The 21,837-nt window shown below is 38.8% G+C and overlaps 1 protein-coding gene across 1 annotated transcript in view; it reads left to right on the forward strand.

Moving 5' to 3' along the window:
- Positions 1 to 21,837, forward strand: part of LOC103181334 (protein diaphanous homolog 1-like) — a 924,060-nt gene that overhangs the window by 711,242 nt on the left and 190,981 nt on the right. Inside the window, exon 21 of the mRNA XM_042340721.1 lies at positions 20,566 to 20,692. Within this exon, the coding sequence (XP_042196655.1) occupies positions 20,566 to 20,692 (127 nt within the window). The remainder of the gene's footprint in view (positions 1 to 20,565; positions 20,693 to 21,837) is intronic.

The raw sequence follows: 21,837 nt of genomic DNA on the forward strand, positions 1-21,837 counted from the left end.
ACAATACACATTATTGTGCTGTATCTTTCACGTCGGGAGAATGTCTTAAAGCACTTGACACTGTTGTCTAGGCACCCAAGCCGAGGGTAGGAACCGAATGGGATGAGAAAGGGATATAATAAAATATAATAGTTAGTCAAAAACAATGTTGTTCAGAGTTCACCTACAAATACACAGTCACTTCACTTTTGAGTAAATTCTGTGGAATACTTTGAGATACGATGATGATGATGTTGGGAGCTGCTGTATAAAATATGAGAATGGTTAATTATTTTTTGTAAAAAGGCATGATCAAGACAAGATGGTTAATGTAGAAGTGAGTCTTATAATTACAAACATGTCCTACTGGACTGTCCTTCATGCAATAAGACAAGATTGGGGTTTTACCTATGGAAATGAGAAGCTTTTCATGTTCCCCACTAGGAGCTAGTAATGGTTCTGAGTGAATGATTCTGAGTAATGGTAACAATCTGGAACTCTATTCCCCACCTTTTCTGAAGCAACAGTTTGTGGAGTTTACCAGACACATTGTGTGAAGGCTGCCAGAATTGTCATTTTGAAACCTTTTTCCTTTTCTGAATTATGCGCTTTTACAGTAAACCATTCAGGTACGCTGTGTTAATGGAACTGTGATCACATGGTTTTCATGCTGTGAACCAAATGCCTGTATTTTTTACAACAAAATGTTCAAATCAGATTGTGCAGTCTGAGTGAGTGTGGTGTATGTGTATTCTCCATGTAACTGTCTTTCAGTCTTGGTTTATTTCTATAACACACTCTGTATGTGAATCCTCTCCGAATCTATATTATATGGTTAAACATACAATGATCATTAAAATAACAATATTTTCTGCGAAGCCTTTATAACAGAAAATCACATTATGAAGAGTTAGTGAAAGATTGCTATTTTTAGCAATCAGGGAATACTATACTCCCATTTTATTCTGGGACAATACAGGGGAAGACTACTATTGGTATTAAATCTGGCCATCACTGTCAGAGAACTCCAAAGTAAAAAAAAATCAGCACAAAATAAAATGCAGATGATTAATGCGTTGATACAGATCTGTGATAATGAACCTCTAAGATTCTTCTGAATGCAGTTACAATATGGTATTTTTCTCCTGCCAGTTAGAAAGTGGATCACCACATAGCACCCAGATAAGGTTCACAAAACAATGTTTCCAGAATGAAAAGTGTTAGAACTCTCGTATATAAAAATATTACAGTGGGATTTTAATGAAAATATTTTGCATTCCTGCTTTGTTGATCTCGAATTAACATTTGATTAATTCAGATTAAAGGATACAATATTCTATTTGTTGTTTAGACATAAACACCTTTTGGTGATCTGTGACTGAAATGGGCAATTCAATTAGTGGTCGCCATTGCCAGAGGCAATACATGCATTTTTACCTAACATTTTTACCCAAGTGGATTGAGACGATTCAGAGCTGCATGTCAAAAACAACAGACCGTTCCCAAAGTGAGGAGGGATTCCTTAGTTCTCCAGGAATGCAATCAAACAATGCAAGTTGTCGATGACATTGCCGTCAATGTTGTCATTGTTGTTGTCAGATCAGTGAGTATGTATTCCAACTTGATGGGGTTGAATGATCTGTCCACATTCCATGCTTTGTGATGATCCATGGGCTGAAATGCTATGTATGTTACGTCTACCCTTCGGCAATGTCAGCCTCTAATGGGATGATCCCCACTATAATCATGTACCGCCAAAGGCACTCTGTGTGATGCCAACTGGAATTTCAGGCTGCTTATAATGCAGGAATTTCATTGATTTGACTTGAAAATTATGTTGACTCGTTCACACCTGAATTTTCAGCATAATTCTGTCTGCAAATTGCATTGATTTCACACCAGTTACAGTGTGATTGTAACCAGGTCAACGTGACATCCTAACATTAAAATTAAAGTTGTTTAAAAGATGTTAGGTAGTCCATTGTACTTCTTAACAGTAGTAAATGGTCCATAAAACAATGTGCTCTGCCTTTTTGGGGAGGTTAACTATGTATCCAATAGATGAAGGCAATTTTGATTCAAACTCGAGAGTGTAAAATTACAATCTGATTTTGTCAGAACCTTTGAATTTGACCTGAAGTACTTTGAAGGGCAGCTCAGTCATTGTGATTGTTTTCATGGAAATGTGGTGCTGGATGCTTTCTGTATTCTGGGAATGAGCTGTTGGAATGTCAGCTACAAGAAGTATTGCAATTCTTTCATATTTGTTGTTTTTCATTTTGATAGGGGTAGATTGAGAGGTTGCACTTTGAGTTAAGGAATGCAATAGTAAAGAGACAAGGAATAAGGTTAGAATTTACATACCTTTCATAGGATTGTTGGCAATGCAACACTTCTTTCTCACTGAACTGTGGTAGGTCAACAAAGACAATTCATATCATAATGGCTTGTGTCTTTGTTATTTTAAAATTTTGCTTTAATTGCAAAAGGAAATCCTTTTGTTCTTGTTTCTCTCATGTTCAAGACTTGCATTCAGAAGAAAGCAGCTAATAGAAAAATAAATATTTGGGGGAGGGAGGGAAAAAAAATAATGTTTTTTTTAAGTCAGTAGATTTTTAAAACTCCTTCCTTCTGGGTCTTGCATTCATTGAGCATTTTGAGGATTTCCCCCCCTTAAATGGTTGTTAAATTAATTACTGTTGTTAATAATAATAAAAATAATAATCCTTGCATTTGATATAGCGCTTTTCACGTCTTCTAGATGTCTCAAAGTGCTTCACAGAATAGACTGTAAAGTGAATTGTCTGTATATTTGTAGGCAAAATGCAACAGCCAATTGCACACAGCAGTGTCCCACAAACAGTCATGGGTTGAGTGACCAATTTATTATTTTTTAAAGAAATTATTACCCCTGGAAAAGTGATCCACCAATCAACCGTGACCAATTTATTATCTTATTTTTATTTTCTTGAGGGATTATTATCAGCATGTGGAGTAAGGAAACTTGCTCAAGATTTTGCCCTGTTGGGAATCAAACTCAGGTCTCTCGCTAGCAAGGTGAGTCCTCTAACTACTGAGCTACGGGACTCCAATTCATTTCCCTATTCCTTCCTCAAAGTTGGTTAAACTCTGTTGCTTTTATTTTATCATTTTGAACTACAGAATCTCTTCAGAGCTGTATAGCTGAGCAAATTGTACAATGTATGTTCACACAGATGAAACCAGGGATGATGGGGCTGTGGTTCTAAGGATAGATCTGAAAAATGTGAGCTGTTTTCTTTTGGTAGAATAGAGAAGGTTAAGATGAAATCTAATGGAAGTTCCCAGCTGCACTTCTAATATCACTGGAAGTGAAATGAGTGGCATTGCCTTTGCAGGAATTGACATCTATAGTGACCTTATGGCTCAGAAGTCAGCCATTTTTGTTCTTGAAAAAGCTTGCTAAAAATAAATCAACTCAAGGTTTCAGCTTGATTCGGTTGGTACCACTATCATCTTAGCGTCAGAAGGTTGTGGGTTCACACAACAGGTCAGCATTTTGAACTCATAGCCGAGGCGAGCACTCCAGTGCAGTGCTGGGAGAGCGTTGCATTGTTGAAGATTGTTTGGATGAGACATTAAACTGAGGTCCCATCTGCCTGTAAGGGTGGTTGTTAAAGATCTCATGTCACTATTCAAAAATAAAGGGAGCAGAGAAAGTGGGGACTGGCCAACAATCCTCTCGATAAAAAAGGATTATTTACTTCATGACAGTTTGTAGTTTGTTGCTGTGTGTCAGCAACTCCACTGGAGCTAACCACTCCAATTCATTTCCCTACTCCTTCCTCATTCATAATATTCCTCTTCAAAAACTTAAATTGAATTCGTCATTGTTATGATTTCAGCCTCAATAGCCATATTGTTTTAGAGAAAGTATTTCTATTCTAACAACCCAATCTAAGTAAAAGCTTTCTTTCTAATCTTTCACCTGAACTCTTCCAGTGACAATCAGGAATGTATGTCCCTTGTTATCAATTCACCAAGCTGCTGGACTAATCTTTCACATTTATCCTCTCAAAACCAACGAAAATTTTAAAGACCTCCATTAGAATCCCTCTTATCCTTCTCTGTTTTTGTGAGAAAAGAACACCTCAACTATTTCAGATCTATCCTTAGAACCACAGCCCTCATCCCTGGTGTAGCTCATGATTAAAGCATTCACCTTGCAAGCAAGTCCTGGAGCTCAGCGGTTAAAACACTCACCTCACAAGTGAGAGACCTGGGTTCAATTCCCAGCAGGGTGAAATGTTGAGCAAGTTTCCTTACTCCACGTGCCTCTGTTTACCTAGCAGTAAGTAGGAACCTGGTTGTTAGTCGATTGGTAGATCGCTTTTCCGGGATAATAATTCCTTTCTAAAAAATAATAATAGTAAATTGGTCACTCAATCCACAACTGTTTGTGAGACACTGCTGTGCACAATTGACTGCCCCATTTTGCCCACAAAATATACAGTCAATTCACTTTACACTATATTCTGTGAAGTGCTTTGAGACGTCTCGAAGACGTGATAAGGCGCTATATCAAATGCAAGGATTATTATTATTATTATCATCTCTGTGAACATATGCTGTACCCTTTCCTCAGCTCTGATATCGTGTCTATAATGATGTGTCCAGAACTCTAAGCAGTCATCCAACTGCAGCCTATCATGTATTTTATAAATTTAATACACTTTCTTATTTTGTATTCAATGTCTTTTTCTACAAATGCCTTATTTATGTTCTGCTCTTCCATCTTTAATAACCTAAACATGGCATTATTAAGATTTTTGCCATTTGGGATATATTTTCTTTTTCTTTGTTTTTCCCATATTTACAGATAAAAATACAGGCAACCTTAATTGTGCAAGTGACAGTCAATGAAACAGATTTATAAATTGTGTGTTAAAATCACTTGATTGTTATTTACAAAATCAAGAAACTGTGGTTTTCTCTCTGTACACATGGCTTTACAAATAGTCTACAATATAGTCCGTAACGCATATGCATTTACACATGATTTACATGGTGTATTATAGACTCTCATAAAACATTTACAGCATGTGAAACTATTCACCCCATTGAGTGCTGTGCTAGATATGGATGATAATACTTAAGTAAAAGACATCTTAAGTGAAAGATGTAATGCATTGTCACCAACCATATGAAAATTAAGTTTATTCTAACCGTATTCCTTTTTTATCTTTCATGATTCCCGCAATCTCCAGTGCTGTGCTGGGAATGTTCTGCATTGTCATGGGTACCATCCTTTGAATGAGACATTAAAACAAAGTCATGTTTGCCTCTTCAGGTGCACAATAAAGATCCCTTTTGTAATATTCATAAAGAGAAGGGAGCTTCTCACGGTGTCCTGGACAACAGTCTCCCATTTAAAATTGGCTATTGACTTCAGTGCTGTTCATGGGACATTTCTGCTCACAAATTAGCTGTCAGGTTCACCTACTGTGTAAAATACAGTCACTGTACTCTACAGCAATGTTTGCAAAGTGCTTTCAGAAGTTTCAATGGGGTGATAACCTGCTATATGAAATGCAAGTTATATTAGTATTATTAATAAATCTAAATTGTGCGCTCACAATGGTGATGGATTCCTTTTAAATACATTGCAAATAACCTTTTGATCAATTCAAGTCTGTCATCTTAAAATCAAGAATACTGCAGAAGATTGGATCTGACGGGTGGCTTTACATGTAAGATAGGGCAAGGCTCATTAACCAACGGTCTGTCTGGAACGTACAAATACTTTCATCAAAGTTCTATTTTTTAAAAAATAAATAATAGATCATAGCACAATTTTACATTCAGAAATAATTCTCGCAAGTTTGAAACTACTTTTCAATGTGCATCGCAGAAACTTAGAAGAGTCTGTGATCAATCATTTTAAGCTTACGTAGAAGCCTGGTTTCAGCGCTTTTATTCTGTTTTATTTTTTGGTCAGCGGAATGTTTGAGGCATGCAGAAATACATCAACCACGCTTCAGTGTAACCAATCTAGAGTTCCGCATATGTATGCCACCTACACATGGAAATGTACCTGTGTATCCAATCAATGGAGTCAAGTTTGCCGTGTTTCAAACAGATTCATTGTGTTCATTAACACAAGTGACTCGTAATGAAATGCCACAAAATGTAGCATTTTGCTCTGGGATGCTATGCTGCGTGAGGGGCGCTATGTAAATGCAGGTTGTTGTTGTAGGGCATTGTGTTGCATCGGGATTGAAACTGAACTGGAAATTCCCAATGGTTAATTCTTTTTCTTTTTCTTACAAATAAATCTAGTAAAATTGTCCTCAATAAAATTGACAAACTCTCCAGCAAAGCTATCATTTTTTAAACAGTGCAGAGATTCCTTGTGGTCAGTTCACGAATATTTCTTGATGAGCCTATGACAGGGATGTCACAATCATTTGCCCTCTTCTGTGATCAGTGTGGCCTGGTGAGACTGAGAAAATGGGAAGATATGCTGAATCCAAAGAGGGGAACATACTTGGTAGGTAAATAGACAAGGTCATTTGAACCCCTTTATAATTAGATTAGTGCTTGTAATTACTCCCATTTATCCATTATTGTCTGCATCTAGTGGAAGATCTATTGTTTGCATATTGTCCACACTTTAGTCAAAATTTATTAGTAACTTCAGTCGATTCATCGTTACTTTCAAATAAGCAAAGGTTCATGGTTATTAAGTGGTGAGCTCTGTGATATGTTCATGGAAACTCAGTATGTGGAAAAAAACAACATAATCCCACATGAGCAATAATGTGACAAAGGAATGCTGAATCCTCAAAGTAAAATTTTTATGTTAGTGATTATTATACTGACAACTTAATGTGCCACAATGCCTTAATGGTGTCACCCGAATGTGTCCATTAGCATGGAAGGTTGAATTAGGTGTTAACCACTCACTTTTTTACAATCTATAACCTCAAATAAAGTGTAAATCAGTCTTTCCATTTCTCCTGACTGCAAGTGCAAATTGTCTCAAGGCATCGGATTCCCTTCACTCGCATTCATTGCTGCACAAGAAGGATAGGGCTGTGATATTCTATGCCAACTGATCCTTTTCAGTTGATTAATCAGAAAGTCCCATTGGAACATGTTGATGCTGGAATTAGCATTAGAACCAGTACTGACAATATGGTATCGTGGGTTGAAACTATCCAGTAAGGACAGTGTCTATGCCAGTGGTAGTTATCATCAAATGTCGGAACAGAAGAGTGCAGAGACTGCAAATACTGAAAGGAAATTAGTTTTCCCAACTCTAAGAAGAAAGTTATCTTTTGATCATCTCATGGAAAATATAATGGCCTCCCACACAATGAATACACATGCTCAAGTCATGTGCCGCTTACATTTTCATTTGGTTTTACTATACACTGTATATGAAGTTAAGCACATACACTCTAATTTAATTAAGCAGACACAGGAAGCTGACATCTTGGGTAATCTGCATAATAATAATAATAATCCTTGCATTTGATATAGCGCTTTTCAAGTCTTCTCGACGTCTCAAAGCACTTCACAGAATAGACTGTAAAGTGAATTGACTCTATATTTGTGGGCGAAACTCGGCAGCCAATTGCGCACAGCAGTGTCCCACAAATAGTCGTGGATTGAAAATGACCAATTTATTATTGTTTCGTTTTGGAGGGATTATTATTAGGTGTGTGGAGTAAGGAAACTTGCTCAAGGTTTCACCCTGCCTGGAATTGAACCCAGGTGTCTCGCTTGCAAGGCGAATACTCTAACTGAGTTACAGGACTCCACATATGCAGTGAAAGGAATATTATAGGAAGCCTCATTGAAACTTTAGTTAAGGTTACCCAGTTTAGAACAAGAACAGCCAGTTTATAAGCACAGATTGGGTTCCAGGGAATTGTAGAACCCTGACTTTTATTTTCAAGTTCTCACTTATTAAAACACACAGTAAAATAGCGAAACGTCTGTTTCTGTCTATATGGCAAAAACATTGTAAAGCAATAGAATCCAGAAAGTTCAACAAATCACTGGAAATGATGCTCAAGAAAAGAAAATTCATCCATCTCATAAGGATTTGTCTATATTTGCGTAGACCTGGGAACATGGATTTTATTAACGAATGAGCATGTGGGGTACCCTGCAGCTCTCACATTGCTAGCCTTCCAGAAGCTGAGTTCTGTGTTACACAATTCCTCCTGCACACGTCAATCTTACAGCCAAAACACTCAGAACATTGAAGATAACTGTTCAGACAGTTTGATGGGGGTAATTATAGCCTTTGTAATAGACAGCTATATTGCATTCACCCCCATCCCATGGCACAGGTGCCATTTTCAGAAAAGACAACACGTTCTATGAAGTCTAATCGCTTGGCTGTATAGCATGTCAAATGTTACTACAGAGTATATAGAATAATAGTAATGCCAATTAACAATTGAAAGTACCAACCGCCATCACTTGGTCTCCACAAATGTTTTTTCCTCCTGTACCCTAAGGCTCTATCCTTGGCCCCTTTCTTTTCCTTATTTACAAGCTTCTTCTCAGCAATGTCATCCACTACCAGGTCCACTGATGTTCTGTTAGCTTGTTTGTCAGATAGCAAGGCCTGGATGAGTGCAATCTTCCATGCAGTTGAACGTCGACAAGACAAATCTATTCTCCTTGGCTCCCATCAGCTTCTTCTCTTCTGCGCCTCTGATCTCCTCAACCTCCCTATGAATTTCTGAACCTGTGTCTATCCTAAACATCAGGTTTGATCCTTAGCTGTCCTTCTTACCCCACATCCGGTAACTAACTAGGACCTCCATCACATTGCCTGCCTTTGACCATACCTCACACCCAACACAGCCAAAACCCTCATCCACGCTTTTGTCACCTACCATCTTAACTATTCCAATGCCTTCCTTGCCAGTCTCCCCAGCTCCACTATCCACAAAATCCAATTAATTGAAAACGCCAATGCTTGTATACTCACCAGATCTAAATTCTGTATTCCATCACTCCAGTCCTTGGCAGGTTCCACTGGCTCCATATCACAAAATGGATTGGCTTCAAAATCATCACAGTCGTGTACAAATCTCTTCATGCCCTGTCACCTTCCTACCTCTTCGACCTGTTTACTCCCCATTCCACCACCCGCCGCTTCCGCTCAGCTGGCTCCCGCCTCTTGTTTGTCCCTTCTTTCCTCTGCTCCAGCATCAGCGGCCATGCTTTCAGCCACTACTGCCCCAAACTTTTGAACTCTTTGACTCAATATCTCCACCTTGACCCCACCTTCTACATTTTCAGATCACACCTAAAGACCTTCCTCTTCGACTGTGCTTACGGTCACCATCCCCCAGCTCGGTGTTTCAGGTTCTGCCACTGTTAAGCACTCCGAGACACTACTCTGCATGAATGCGGGATATAAATGCAAGTTGTTGTTGTTGTTATGCGCAGCCATTCAATAACAAAAGGCCTTGCTCACATTTTTTGTCTTAAAAAAATCAGAACTTTATTTGTTATAATAATAATCCTTGCCTTTCATATAGCCAATTACTAGCTCTAATTACAATTTTAACAGTGCTACAATATTTTCTATTTTGTTACATAAAGCACTGAAACTGTGGAATTTCTTACATTATGAGAAAAGAAACAAGTTGCTTAACTCTTAAAACTGTTAGTAACTCACTTGATATACAAATGAAACATTATTTGTGGAGTCCTATAGCTCAGTGGTTAGAGCACTCGCCTCACAAGTGAGAGACCTGGGTTCTATTCCCAGTAGGGTGAATTGTTGGGCAAGTTTCCTTACTCCACACCCTCTGTTTACCTGGCAGTAACTAGGAACCTAATTGTTAGTCAATTGGTGGATCACTTTTAATAATAATAATAATTATCAGGCATATGGAGTAAAGAAACTTGCCCAAGGTTTCGCCCTGCCGGGAATCGAACCCAGGTCTCACTTTTCTGGGGATAATAATCCCTTAAGAAATAAACAATAATAATTTGGTCACTCAATCCACGACTGTTTGTGGGGCACTGAACAGTGCACAATTGGCTGCCGCATTTCGCCCACAAATATACAGTCAATTCACTTTACAGTATATTCTGTGAAGTGCTTTGAGATGTCTAGAAGACATGAAACATATATATCAAATGCAAGGATTATTATTATTATGCCTTTGGGGAGGGAGTTCTCAAGTGTGGGGGCATGGTGACTGAATGCTCAGCCGCCAATGGTGGGATGGAGTGGGTATATGCACTTTGTGATGTGGAATAGATTTGACTAGGTGTACTGCCAGCAGAAACTAAGATACTCATTAATTAATGAGGATTAACTGGGTCAATCTGATTGTTAAGGTATTTAATATTCATTACTACGTATTCTATGAGATAGCTTCAGTTAACAAAGCACCAAATGACCATGAGAAAATACAGTGGATATCATGTTAATCAGTCAAAGCTATCCGTGGTTAGCATGACAGGTTGTAGCACCTGCTCTTTACTATCAAACTTTTCATCCCATGCTTATACTGACATATTATTTTAATAAGACCAGAATTGAAACAATTGCTAGGATTAGTATCTTACACTGTACAGCTGCTGTCTTTAGCTTTTATAACCTGTTTTCAAAAAAATAACAAGACCTTGCTCAGCAAACACAAGGTTTAACATGGGATTGTCAAAGTGACGTCTTTGAAACTAATGTAAATACGACATTTTTCATGCATTAGTAGGCAGGTACGAAGATCAGCTGCTGAATCTTTGCACCAGTTGTGGTGAAGTGCTTAAATGAATAATTGTGTCTGCTACTTAACCACTGGAAAAAATAACCTGACTGTATACTAGAACTGTGCTCATAATGCATTATTAGAAAATGAGACTGGCACCCATTGATTTTCTTTGGTGAGTGTGTGAGTGAAGTATTATGAGGAAAAATCTGTTGCCAAGACTAAATTGTCACTCAGCATATGCTATCAGATGGCCATTGACTTCAATTAGACTACAGATGGTCATCAGGCAGCTATTATTTCACAACCTGCAGTACGAATCTGATTAAGGTACCAAAGTGATTCATTTCACTGGTCAAGGAAATTCTTCTGTCTTCGCTGTCTGCTACTTGGATTAGTAGAAAATTAGTCTATGGATCAATATGCATTGACCTGATGATATATTGTGTTCATCCAGATTCTATCTTATTATCACCAGATTGATAAACTTGCAGCAAATTGTATTTTAATGATTGCACATCAACAACTTGCACTAATATAGCACTTTCCATGCAGAGTAGCATCACAGGGCGCTTATAAGACGTGATTATAAGACGTAACCGTCATTGTCTTTTCATTTTGGAGGAACTACTTCACAAAGAGGGTGATGAGAACTTGCTGCCTGAAGCAGTGGTTTAATCAGACAGTATAGATACATTTAAGAGGAAGCTAGATATACAACATGAGGGAGGAGGAAACATAAGGGTATGAGAGGGAGTAAGGAGTGAGCGGGTGACTCATGTGGTGTATAAATACCAGCACAGACTGGTTGAGCTGAACAGCCTGTTTGCATGTTGCATGTTCTTTGTAGAGCTGAAGATCTCTCAGTATGGTGGAAGTTGTTTCTTTGAATCATCCTAACACTCCTTCATTGTTCATACTGATTGAACAAATATCTATTGTGAATAGAAGAGAGGAAGAAACAATAACTGTTGTACCTATTAATGAGCACTTTGGCACATTTTACTGTCAAAGGGGATGGCAAGAGGATGAGATGAGGATTTCACTGTGAGAAATGTAAGGTAAACCAGTATTGTGTAAGAAATATGGAGGAGAGGTGGCAGCATTATTAGAACTTTGATAATTAAAGTATTGAAGCTTTTCAAGATGAGCAGGGAGTAAGTGCTCAGTCTAAAAGAGATTCCCCATGTTAATTTCACATAATAAATAATAATAATCATAATCCTTGCATTTGATGTTGTGCCTTTTACATTGGAAAGACTTCTCAGTGCCTGGGATGCTACCCTGCATGAGGGATGCTGTATAAATGTAAGTTGTTGTTGTTTTTACCAGGATTGTTAAAGAAATTGTATTTGTGGTTTAAGCAAACATCTGACAGGACAATGTTTCACAAACGTGGGTACATATTTTGAAATACTATTTTGACTGAGCCAGAGACCTAATACTCGTATTAGGTTAGAGACAGTATTTTGGTTACCTTAACACTGGGCTTCTCAATTGTCACCTCAACAGCCAAAGTTGTAACTAATAACGTCAGAGCAGTCAGATTTGAATAGTTTAGCATTGAAAGGTGACATAAATCATTATGCCACTGAACAAGGCATTGGATGTTGACATGCATTACTGCTTCATCCAACTAAGCTCTCAGAGTATCACACTGCTGGTTCACTGTTAAAATCAAAAAAAGTCTACTTCACACAAGTGAATGTTACAAATCTCCTACTTTTTCAACAGCAAAGAAAACTAACTGCTTTGACTCGGGGAAATTCACCTTTGTTGCTAAAGTTTCACCAAAGAAATAAATTCACAGTAAGCTTTAAAGATGACAGCACCAAAACAAATCCTGGAAGAAAGGCACCAACTCCCCATGTCTTCAAATGTCGATACTCCTGGATGAGAGTCAACTTTCTACAATTGAACGACAGCAAGACCCAGGTTCTCCTGATTGGTTTGCGTGAGCACCTCCGCACCTCAGGCACTGATAGCATCAGCATCCACGGATGCACACTCCATCTCACCAAGCCAGTCAGGAACCTATTTGTCTTGTTCGACACTCAACTGTCCTGTCTCCACCACATCCATGCCATTATCCACTTTGCCTTCCCCCACTTCTGCAATATTGCCTGATTCTGCCACTGCTTCACTCCTCAAGGCCGCTGAAACCCTCATACATGCCTTCATTAGATCCAGGCTCGACTATGCCAATGCCCTGCCTGTTGGCCTTCCCAATATTTCCCTCCACAAGCTGCAGTTCATCCAGAACTCTGCAGCTCGTGTCCTTTCCCGCACCAGGCTCCGTGACCCCATCACACCCACTCTCGCCTGGCTCCACTGGCTCCCCATCCCTCAGAGGATCGAGTTCAAAATTCTCATCCTCACCTACAAGGCCCTCCATGGATTTGTCCCCTCCTATCTCTGCAATCTGCTATCCCTTTATCAAACAGTCTGCTCAGCAGTCCCAGGCCTGCTCCATGTCCCCCGCTGGGTCCGCCCAGCATCAACGGTTGGGCCTTCAGTCTCTCTAACCCCATCCTCTGGAACTCCATCCCACATTCCCTCCACCTTGCTCCCTCCCTTTCCTCCTTCAAGGCACGCCTCAAGACCCTTGTCTTCAACCGTGCCTTCAGCCACCCTCCTACCCTCTCTGACCTTCACCCTCTCTGATCCCAACAACCCCCCCGCACCCCCACTTGGGACCTAATCCCTGACTGTTCAACACCTTGGGATATCTTCTCGATGTAAAAGGCACTTTAAAAATGTAATTTTGTATGTATAATGTTTCTATCGTGTTGTACAAAGCTTCAGATGTTAATAATAATAATAATCCTTGCATTTGATATTGCGCCTTATGACGTCAATTTACTTTAAAGAGCTATTCAGACGGATAAATTCAGACTGCAGCAGCCCTGAGGAATTAATTAATTTTAATGATATGTTGGTGATAAAAGAGGCTTAGAAATGTGTCATCAGTGTTGTCTGGAAAGTCGGGGGCTAGTTGGGGAGTTGTGCGTATTTAAAAAAAAATCTTTAAACCAACAAAGAACTGTCCACAAGGGTGCAGGGATGTAAAAGTGAAGTTGTAAAAAAAAATTGTCAAATTATCACACAGGTTCAATGAAGAAGTATCTTACAACATTGTTTATGAAAAGATACTGGCTTGCAATTCTAAAGCTGAGTCCACAAGGTGACTTAAAATATGATGTTTCCTTCCTTACCTTCTTGATTTAAATTTCTATAGTCTCTGCAGAGACACAACAGACAGCACTTACAGTTATGTGCCTAATGCCTTTCGTGTAGGAAAACATCTCAATATGCTGACATAATGGCATGAGAGACCAAGATGGTGTGGTAGATGACCAAAGACACATCTGGCTTTTTCTACGGGTTTTGAATGCAAAGATGATGGTTTGAGATGGAGGAATTTGGGAAGAAAGTAATGATCCTTACATTTGGTATAGCACCTTTCACATCTGAATGACGTCCCAATGTGCCTCACAGGATATACTGTAAAGGGGAGTGGTTTGTGGGCAAATGCGGCACCAAATTTGTGCACAGAAATGTCCCGTAAACAGTCTTGAAGTGAATGACCAATTTAATTTGGTGGATTGTTGGCTAGCACACCAGGAGAATCTCCCTATACAAAATAAGTGAGGTTGCCAAAGTAATTTGAACTGACCAAGAAATTCCACAATAATATTTGAAGATACACAAAGGCACACTGGGCACAGGTTCAGGGTTTTGAATGGGAGTTCTATGACAGATTCTCTAGGAAGAGAACTAACAGCTTGAATAGATTATCGGGATGGGTGGTAGAGATCAGGATACTGAATTCATTAAAAAAAAGGCATTGGTGATGTGGATTTGCAAAATTGGTATTTTGGAAACACAAAATTAAATTGGATAAAGCGGACTTCTTTATCAGAACCTCTTTTATGACTTTATGAGCTGAGAATTGTTTGTACAAAAAAAACTCAAAAGTTTGGAGCATTATGCATTGGAGCATGAGACCAGATTGAGATAATGTTACAAAATGTTTTACATCTGACAAATTATTGAGGTTTCGAAAAGATTTTTTTCAAGCAACATCTTTGGATAGAATTTTCTCTCAGCTCATAAAAAAAATTGAGGTATGCTCAGGGCTAAATTATTATACATCATCAGGACAATAATTGAAAATTATTTCATTAATGCTAAAAAAAGCAGTTATGTGAAATGAAAGATTGAATCTCTTGCCCATTTATTTGTGTTAATAAGGTTTAAGAGTTGTGTAATTTGAGTTGCATTTAAAGAATCTTTTTTTAATAACTGCAAAATAATGATAATTGAATTCTATCTGGTGCTTTTCACATGCAATGTAGAGTGAGTGAATTTGTGCATTGTAGGTGAACTCAGCAGCCAATTTGTGCACAGCATTGTTCCACACACAGCTATGAAGTGAAAATATTAACTATAAAAGACCTGTTACACAAATATGACAACAGTTCACTAAATATTCCCTGTGTCTCTTCTTCACAGGGCAGAAACTATTTGTGATGTTTTGTGTAAGGAGAGATTGGGATTTGTAACAATGTAATAAAATAGATTCCAGAAGGATTTACAACTAGCAAATAAGAGAGATTATTTTTTCAAAGCACATTTGAATTTCAGACATATTTTAGACAATCCTCCCAACAAAATGATTTAGTTGTTTTTGATGTTCCCAGCTTTGGCATGCTAGATCCGATGCTGTAGATGTTGTAAGTGGCAGGACTATTTAGCAGTTCTTTTCTGAAGCAAGCTTAAATTCCTCCTTACCTCAGGTAGCAGTCTATCTTGTGCAGCAGTTAGAATATCGACTGTATCTGGCACTGAATGTGGCAACTGATCAGCTGAAACTGTGAGACCCACAAGCTGGTTAATTATCTGATAGAGTGCTGGTACATTGGTACATGGATAAAGAGTATCTAGATAGAGTTCAAACGGGAAAGACAAAGCGATAACAGCGATACCCATCGCCACTGATCGGCAGTCAGCTTTCTATGCAAATGCTATTTGATGTGAGAGGGTGGCAAGATGCAAAGATTAGGTGTTGCTGTGGCTCAGTTGGTAGCACTTTTGCCTCTGGATGGGGACCCTTTTTTTGTCATCACACATGAATACCTATAATACCAATGGTCTTGGCGCTTACACAAGTATTCAAGTCACCTTTGATCCAAAGCCCTATCGTTCATTATATCAGTGGGCAGAAGTGTAGCAAACCCTCCAGTCCTGCTTGATTTTGCACTGGTTTCTAAACTTCAGAAAAAAATGCCAGACAGTGTCATTGAAGTTGCCATTGAAGTTGTCAACTCTTTTATTCTGTCTTAAAATTGCCCATCAAAATTTAGGACAGGGGGTTGTTAAATTTGCTGATAATAATACAGTGGATTGTATAATAAATGCTCCGAACTTCCAATGTCTAGAAAAGGAGAGTGTGTTTTGGATTACAGTCTGTCATGTAGATTTTAAGACGAACATTTCAGTGTATGGACTCATGTAAGCAAGCAGTTATACTGACCCATTGTGCTGTCAAAGTGTCTGAGGTCAAAACGCTGGTCTTGTTTAAGAAAATGCTTGATGTTAAATTGTCGATGTTGATGTCCTTGCTGTTGAAGGACAAGATCAAATTTGCTCTTCTCTATCCAAGGCTTTATCATCATGTCCCTCCAGGGCAGAGAGCAGATGTGTGTGTTTGTGTATTCAGTGTGTTTGTATTTAAAGAGAGAAGTCAAAGAATCTTGGAACAGTGCAAAATTTGCTTGAATTTTAAAACAAAGGTTGGACTGTGGTGTGTTGTATCTGTTCTTAATCAATGTAGATTAATTGGCAACATGTAGCTGAGGGGAGTTGTGTGTTTTGGATTTCAGTCGCTGTCTGTCCTGTAGATTTTAACATTAACATTTCAGGCAAAAGGGAAACAGAGACAGACGACCTTTGAACAATTGACTGGTGAATGTTTTCTAAAGTGAGGGAATTGTGGCAAGTTGCCCTGAAATCTATCTCTTAGAAAAGCATGAGGTTTATAAATAACAGTCATCTTTGTTGGAGGTATCTAAGCCCCCGCCGAAACTGATTTGTTTTAACTGCAAATTGAACATTGAATCACTGAGTTTAGAAACATAGGAAAATGAGAACAAAAGGAAGTCAGTCAGCCCATCGAGTCTGTTACACCAGCTTATTTCATTTTGAAGGATATTTTAATCTCAAAACCTGCCCTATCCCATTCCTTTTAATAGGTCTATCTATCCATTTTTATGGTCAGCTGGTATTTGACAAACCATCTGCTCGTGGAAATTCTTGAGTTTGGAATGGAATGGACACCCTCTCCCCGGAGGGATACATTCTGCTTACAGCATCCTGCTTAATATTAGGTCCAGGTTGGCCAGAGCCAAGGGTTGGGGATTCCAGAGTGTACGTTGGGGTATTGCTGGTGTTTAACCAGATAAAATTGCATAGGTATGATATTGGAAGTACTGTCTATTAAGCATCCTGTCTGCTTAGCCAGCTAAGACAATCCTATCCTACAGGAGCCGGGTGAGAAGATTCCCTGCCCCTAGTATCTATCTATTTTTCTTTTAAATATATTTTAAGAGTTCAATTGTCATTGCAATATTTGATCACATTTTAATCTGAGTGGTATGCCTGTAAGTCATTTAGTTTTGAAATTAAATTCTAAAGATTATAAGGTGATCAATGATCTTTGAGGGGCAGTAGCTGGTGTCACTGTCTTATGCCTGGAGCAAGAGACTGTGAATTGAGAATGCATGATTCAGATTGGCGAACTATAATTGCTGACATGTTAAGAGTGGCAGCTCAACAACCAAGGACTGAACTTTTGAAGATTAAAAAACTGACCGCTGCCACTACAGGGAAAAAAATCGTTCAATTGACCAGGGAGATGAAATGAGAAGCAAGCAAGAACCAGACTGATCAGAAAACACTGAAGTCTGAAGCATGAAATGATTGGCAAAGCCTCTAAACAGAGACTACATGCAGCAGAAAGGCAGCCAGAAAAAGGAGCAGGAGAGAGGATGTGAACATGAGGTATTGGAATCTGAACAAAGAAAGGCTTAACATCTGTGGCAGAATAAGTGAGGGGGGAGTTGCGGCCCACATAAGAGATTCCTCAGAAGAAGTTGAGTTACATTGGTCACACTAACTTCTCAGCAGTAATCCAGAGCCCAGCGGATATCACAGTCCAGGCATATTTAGTAAGAGCTGTGAGAGTCAGAAAGAAATATCACGGAAATTGATCTTTCCACTGGCAATGGCAGTCTTTACACCAGGAACTTATTGGTTGATCCACAGTCAAGTAGTACTGACATTGTGAAATAACCATGGGAAAACTGACCTATAGTACGTGGTTTTGTTCTTTCTGTACTGGTTAAGATGAGGTCAGGTGATCTAACTAGAAATATGTCCTCCCTGCCATGGTAACTTGGAGTATGATCTGGAGCCATGGCCTCAATGGCCATGACCCTGGTAACGCAAAGTTGAACAGTTTGTACTCTATTTTATGTGCTGGTAGCATTACTATTGTGGGAGGTCAAAGAAAATGTCTATGGGTTGATGTTCAAAGCAGTATCTTCTTCACATTGCAAAGCCAAAAATGCTGGGTTCTCAATTCTTACAGCCCTCTCACAGTTTACAGGTCTACAATAAATAGGTCAGCCAATAACTGTGAGAACCACCTCCAATGAGGCACTCACTTTGCTTGGTTTCAAGCCTGGTTGCATTGATAGATTCGACTATGATCACTGTTCTTCAGAACCGCAACAATGGAATACCAGCCAAACTCAAAGAAACTCAATTAAAAAATCTTACCAGTGCAAATTTACTACCATGGTTGACCAGGCAGGCAGTTTTTCAATATGTTCCAACTTGTGCGTACAAGAAACAGGGTTCAGTGTATTGATGGTGTTGGGGCAGAAATTCTACAGGCAGAGGAAATGTGTGGCATGTTGGTATTGATATCTGTGGAGACTTTGGATTTGTTGGATTTGTTGAAGGTATTCAGGTGTGTTTGTAGCAGCTTTTGTATCTGTCTCTTAATATGAATGTCTGGCTAAAGTGCTAACAATTTGTGGTTTTACTCTGGTCATAATCTTGTAACAGACTGGCAGCCTAACCCTATCGCTACAATGTCTTATGATGAGTAGATAATTCTTATTAAATCCACTGCCCTGCATGGCTTCAGACTGCACTGAGTCCAAGAACAAGAGATAGGTTTCTCTGCAGCTTGCCAAGCAACCTGAAGTATTTCATCACTCACCTCAGATAGACTTTGATGCCAATAGTGATGAGGAGCATGAGCTTTCTTAATAATATAAACAATGCAAGCAAAGTATGGAACACCGAAAAGGCCTTTGGTTCCATCATTGCAGCTCCTTTCACAGGCTATTTGGTTCCATTCTTACCAGTGGTTTCAAACTCAGAATGAACTCCCCGATTCCTGAAAGTTACCAAACAAATGGAGTAAAGTATTCATCCATCACTTTGTCTGCAATGTTCAGTGCTGGCCTGTACCCCTCCACAGCACAGCAATCTTCCTCCCAGACTCAACTTATTTTCTATAACACCCAATGTTATTTCCCCAGCAGATATGATTCATGTTATTTTTATCGAGAGTTAAGGTCCAGCACTATGGCAAGAACAGCAGAGCAGTCACATAGCCTATGATGATAAGCCAACTATAACTTGCCTGCAGGACACTTTCCCTTCCTTCCTACTTTAGCAAGAATCTGTAAGAATCTCCTAAAAATCACCACTACATTAATGCTAGTGTTAACAGAGTCAGAGGCTCACCCCAACAATTATTAAAATATTTTACTGGAATTTGACAATTATTTATTGACTTTGACAGAGTTCATGTGAAGTCAATGGCAGTAGACAGCAATTCTTTACATATTTCCTAGACTTTGACAAACTATGACAGGCATGTTTCTTATGGCTGTAATTAAAGGTTATGGGTAGCAAAGTGAAGTCTATTAGTGTGTTTTATTGGAGGGAAGAAGAAGAATCAACATTGTTGGAAATAATTTAGGTTTCAAAGAAATATCTCTGAGATAAATAACATGGTTGACATAAAATGATAAACCCCCAAAATGGGTAATAATACTGTCCAGTTTTGAGTTGTTCTGTACATGCAAATCATTAAGTTGCACAAGCTTCTTACCAGTTTTGCCTGCATACAAACCACCTAAACAGCACCAACAATGTAGAAAAGGTAACAAGCTGTTGACCTGAAGTTCTACACAGTCTTAGAGAAATTAATTTTTTCTGATAAATTTATGATTGCACAAAATAGTGCAAAATTCTTTATTTCTGTAGTTTTTTAAGAGTACTTAAAACCAGATTGACGAACCCTTGACAGTTCTCCTGATCTTCAAGTTGAAGATAAAATATTTTTACATGCGGAAACTAGATGGAATTTCAGGCCTTGATGTGATGGGGGTGAAAGTGAGCGTAGTTTTAAGAAATATTTCCGCATGGCAGTAATTATCACCTCGTATTTTTCTTTCCTCAGAACCAAAGTTTGACAAATGCCCCAATTTTCTGGTTGTATGAAGCATGTGCCTTTGTAAGTCTCATTCCCAAATCAACAACCACTGGTCCTTTAAAGAGCTAGCTGTAGGCAAGAGCATGCACATTAGGAGTGGGAATAGGGTCACAGCACAGTTCACTTACCCTTAAAGAGAAGCTGTGTTTGCAGTTCAGGTGCAGGATATATGTAAATAAAACTCATTCAGATTGGGAATTAAATGTTTGATGAATTATTGCACCATTATGCCTAATGCTTTTTTATCGGTAGTGTTCTTATTAGTTTCTTTAATTACAGCAAGCTGTTAAAGAAAACCAGAAGCACAGGGAGGCTGAAGAGAAGATGCTGAAAGCTAAGATATTCAGACAGAAAAGTGAGAAGGAAAGACAGCAGAAGAAAAAGCAACTTTTGGACATTAATGCAGGTATGTTTAACTTTTGCTCTGCATGCATATTTTGCCATCAGTTATTATGGGGGTGGGGTTGGTGAGATTTCTTTCCCATATTGAATTCAGTGGGATATAGGAATAGTGATATGAGCAAATAAGCCACGGGACTTAATGAAATGATGCTTCGATTTTATGAAGAGTCTGTCGGTGCTTGGGAAGTAATTCCAAAAACTGTGTTTTTCTGCTCTGCTCTTTTATATCCTCACAATAACATTTAATTTTTAGTGCCTTTTAAAAAAAAAATGGTACCTGTGTGGAAGTCAGGTTTGAAAGTGGTTGACTTTATAATAGCAATTATGTTGAGCATTGCTCAATGGGTACAGATGTGTATCTGAATACTCTCAATTAAGTTTTAGCTGGTCAAATTCTAGCAGTACCCCGCTAGGGTCACCAAGCCTTGGTGGCTGTCAATCTGTTCCTGTGCATATTCCATTCCAGACACAGGGAAATTTCCATGAGTAAGTGACATATATTTGTTGTTTGGAAACTCTTAAGCAGAATGATAGGTTTCCACATGCCAGTCACCCAGCTGATCAAAAAAATGTTTTGAACTAATATCATGTCATGATTTGTGATTGGTGTGATGATTACTATTAACATACCAAGGATGTCTAACCTTAATGATTGCTTAATACCATTGCCCGATTCCTAGTACAGACACTTTACTTATAATGCAGTGACTGATCCCTGTCAACTTCCCAGAATTTTAAAATGCCAAGAACAATCATATCGTGCATAGTGATAATGCTGAAATTACAATGACTATATATTACAACAACAAAATTACATTTGCATAGCTCCTTTCACATTGGGAGGACGTCCCAAGGCGCCAGACAGTCAGTGTTTTGTACCCGAGCTGGGGGTCGGGATTGGGGAGGGAGGATTCGGCAGGAGGGAAGGAGGGTGATCAAAGGCATGGTCGAAGAGGAGGGTCTTCCAGAATGCACAAAGATAAAATTATGAGTTCTCTAGTTTGAACTGGGGATTCTTAAGCACAACAAGGGTTTCCAAGTGTCAGTCCCCCAGCTGATCAGAATGAGATGTTTTTGAAGGTTAGGATTCAAATCCATGTCAGTTATATGAAAGTTCAGCCCTCACAACTCAAACTACTTTGTTAACAA

The sequence above is a fragment of the Callorhinchus milii genome, unplaced genomic scaffold (genome assembly GCF_018977255.1).
Source record: "Callorhinchus milii isolate IMCB2004 unplaced genomic scaffold, IMCB_Cmil_1.0 Scaffold1, whole genome shotgun sequence".
NCBI classification, from domain to species: domain Eukaryota; kingdom Metazoa; phylum Chordata; class Chondrichthyes; order Chimaeriformes; family Callorhinchidae; genus Callorhinchus; species Callorhinchus milii.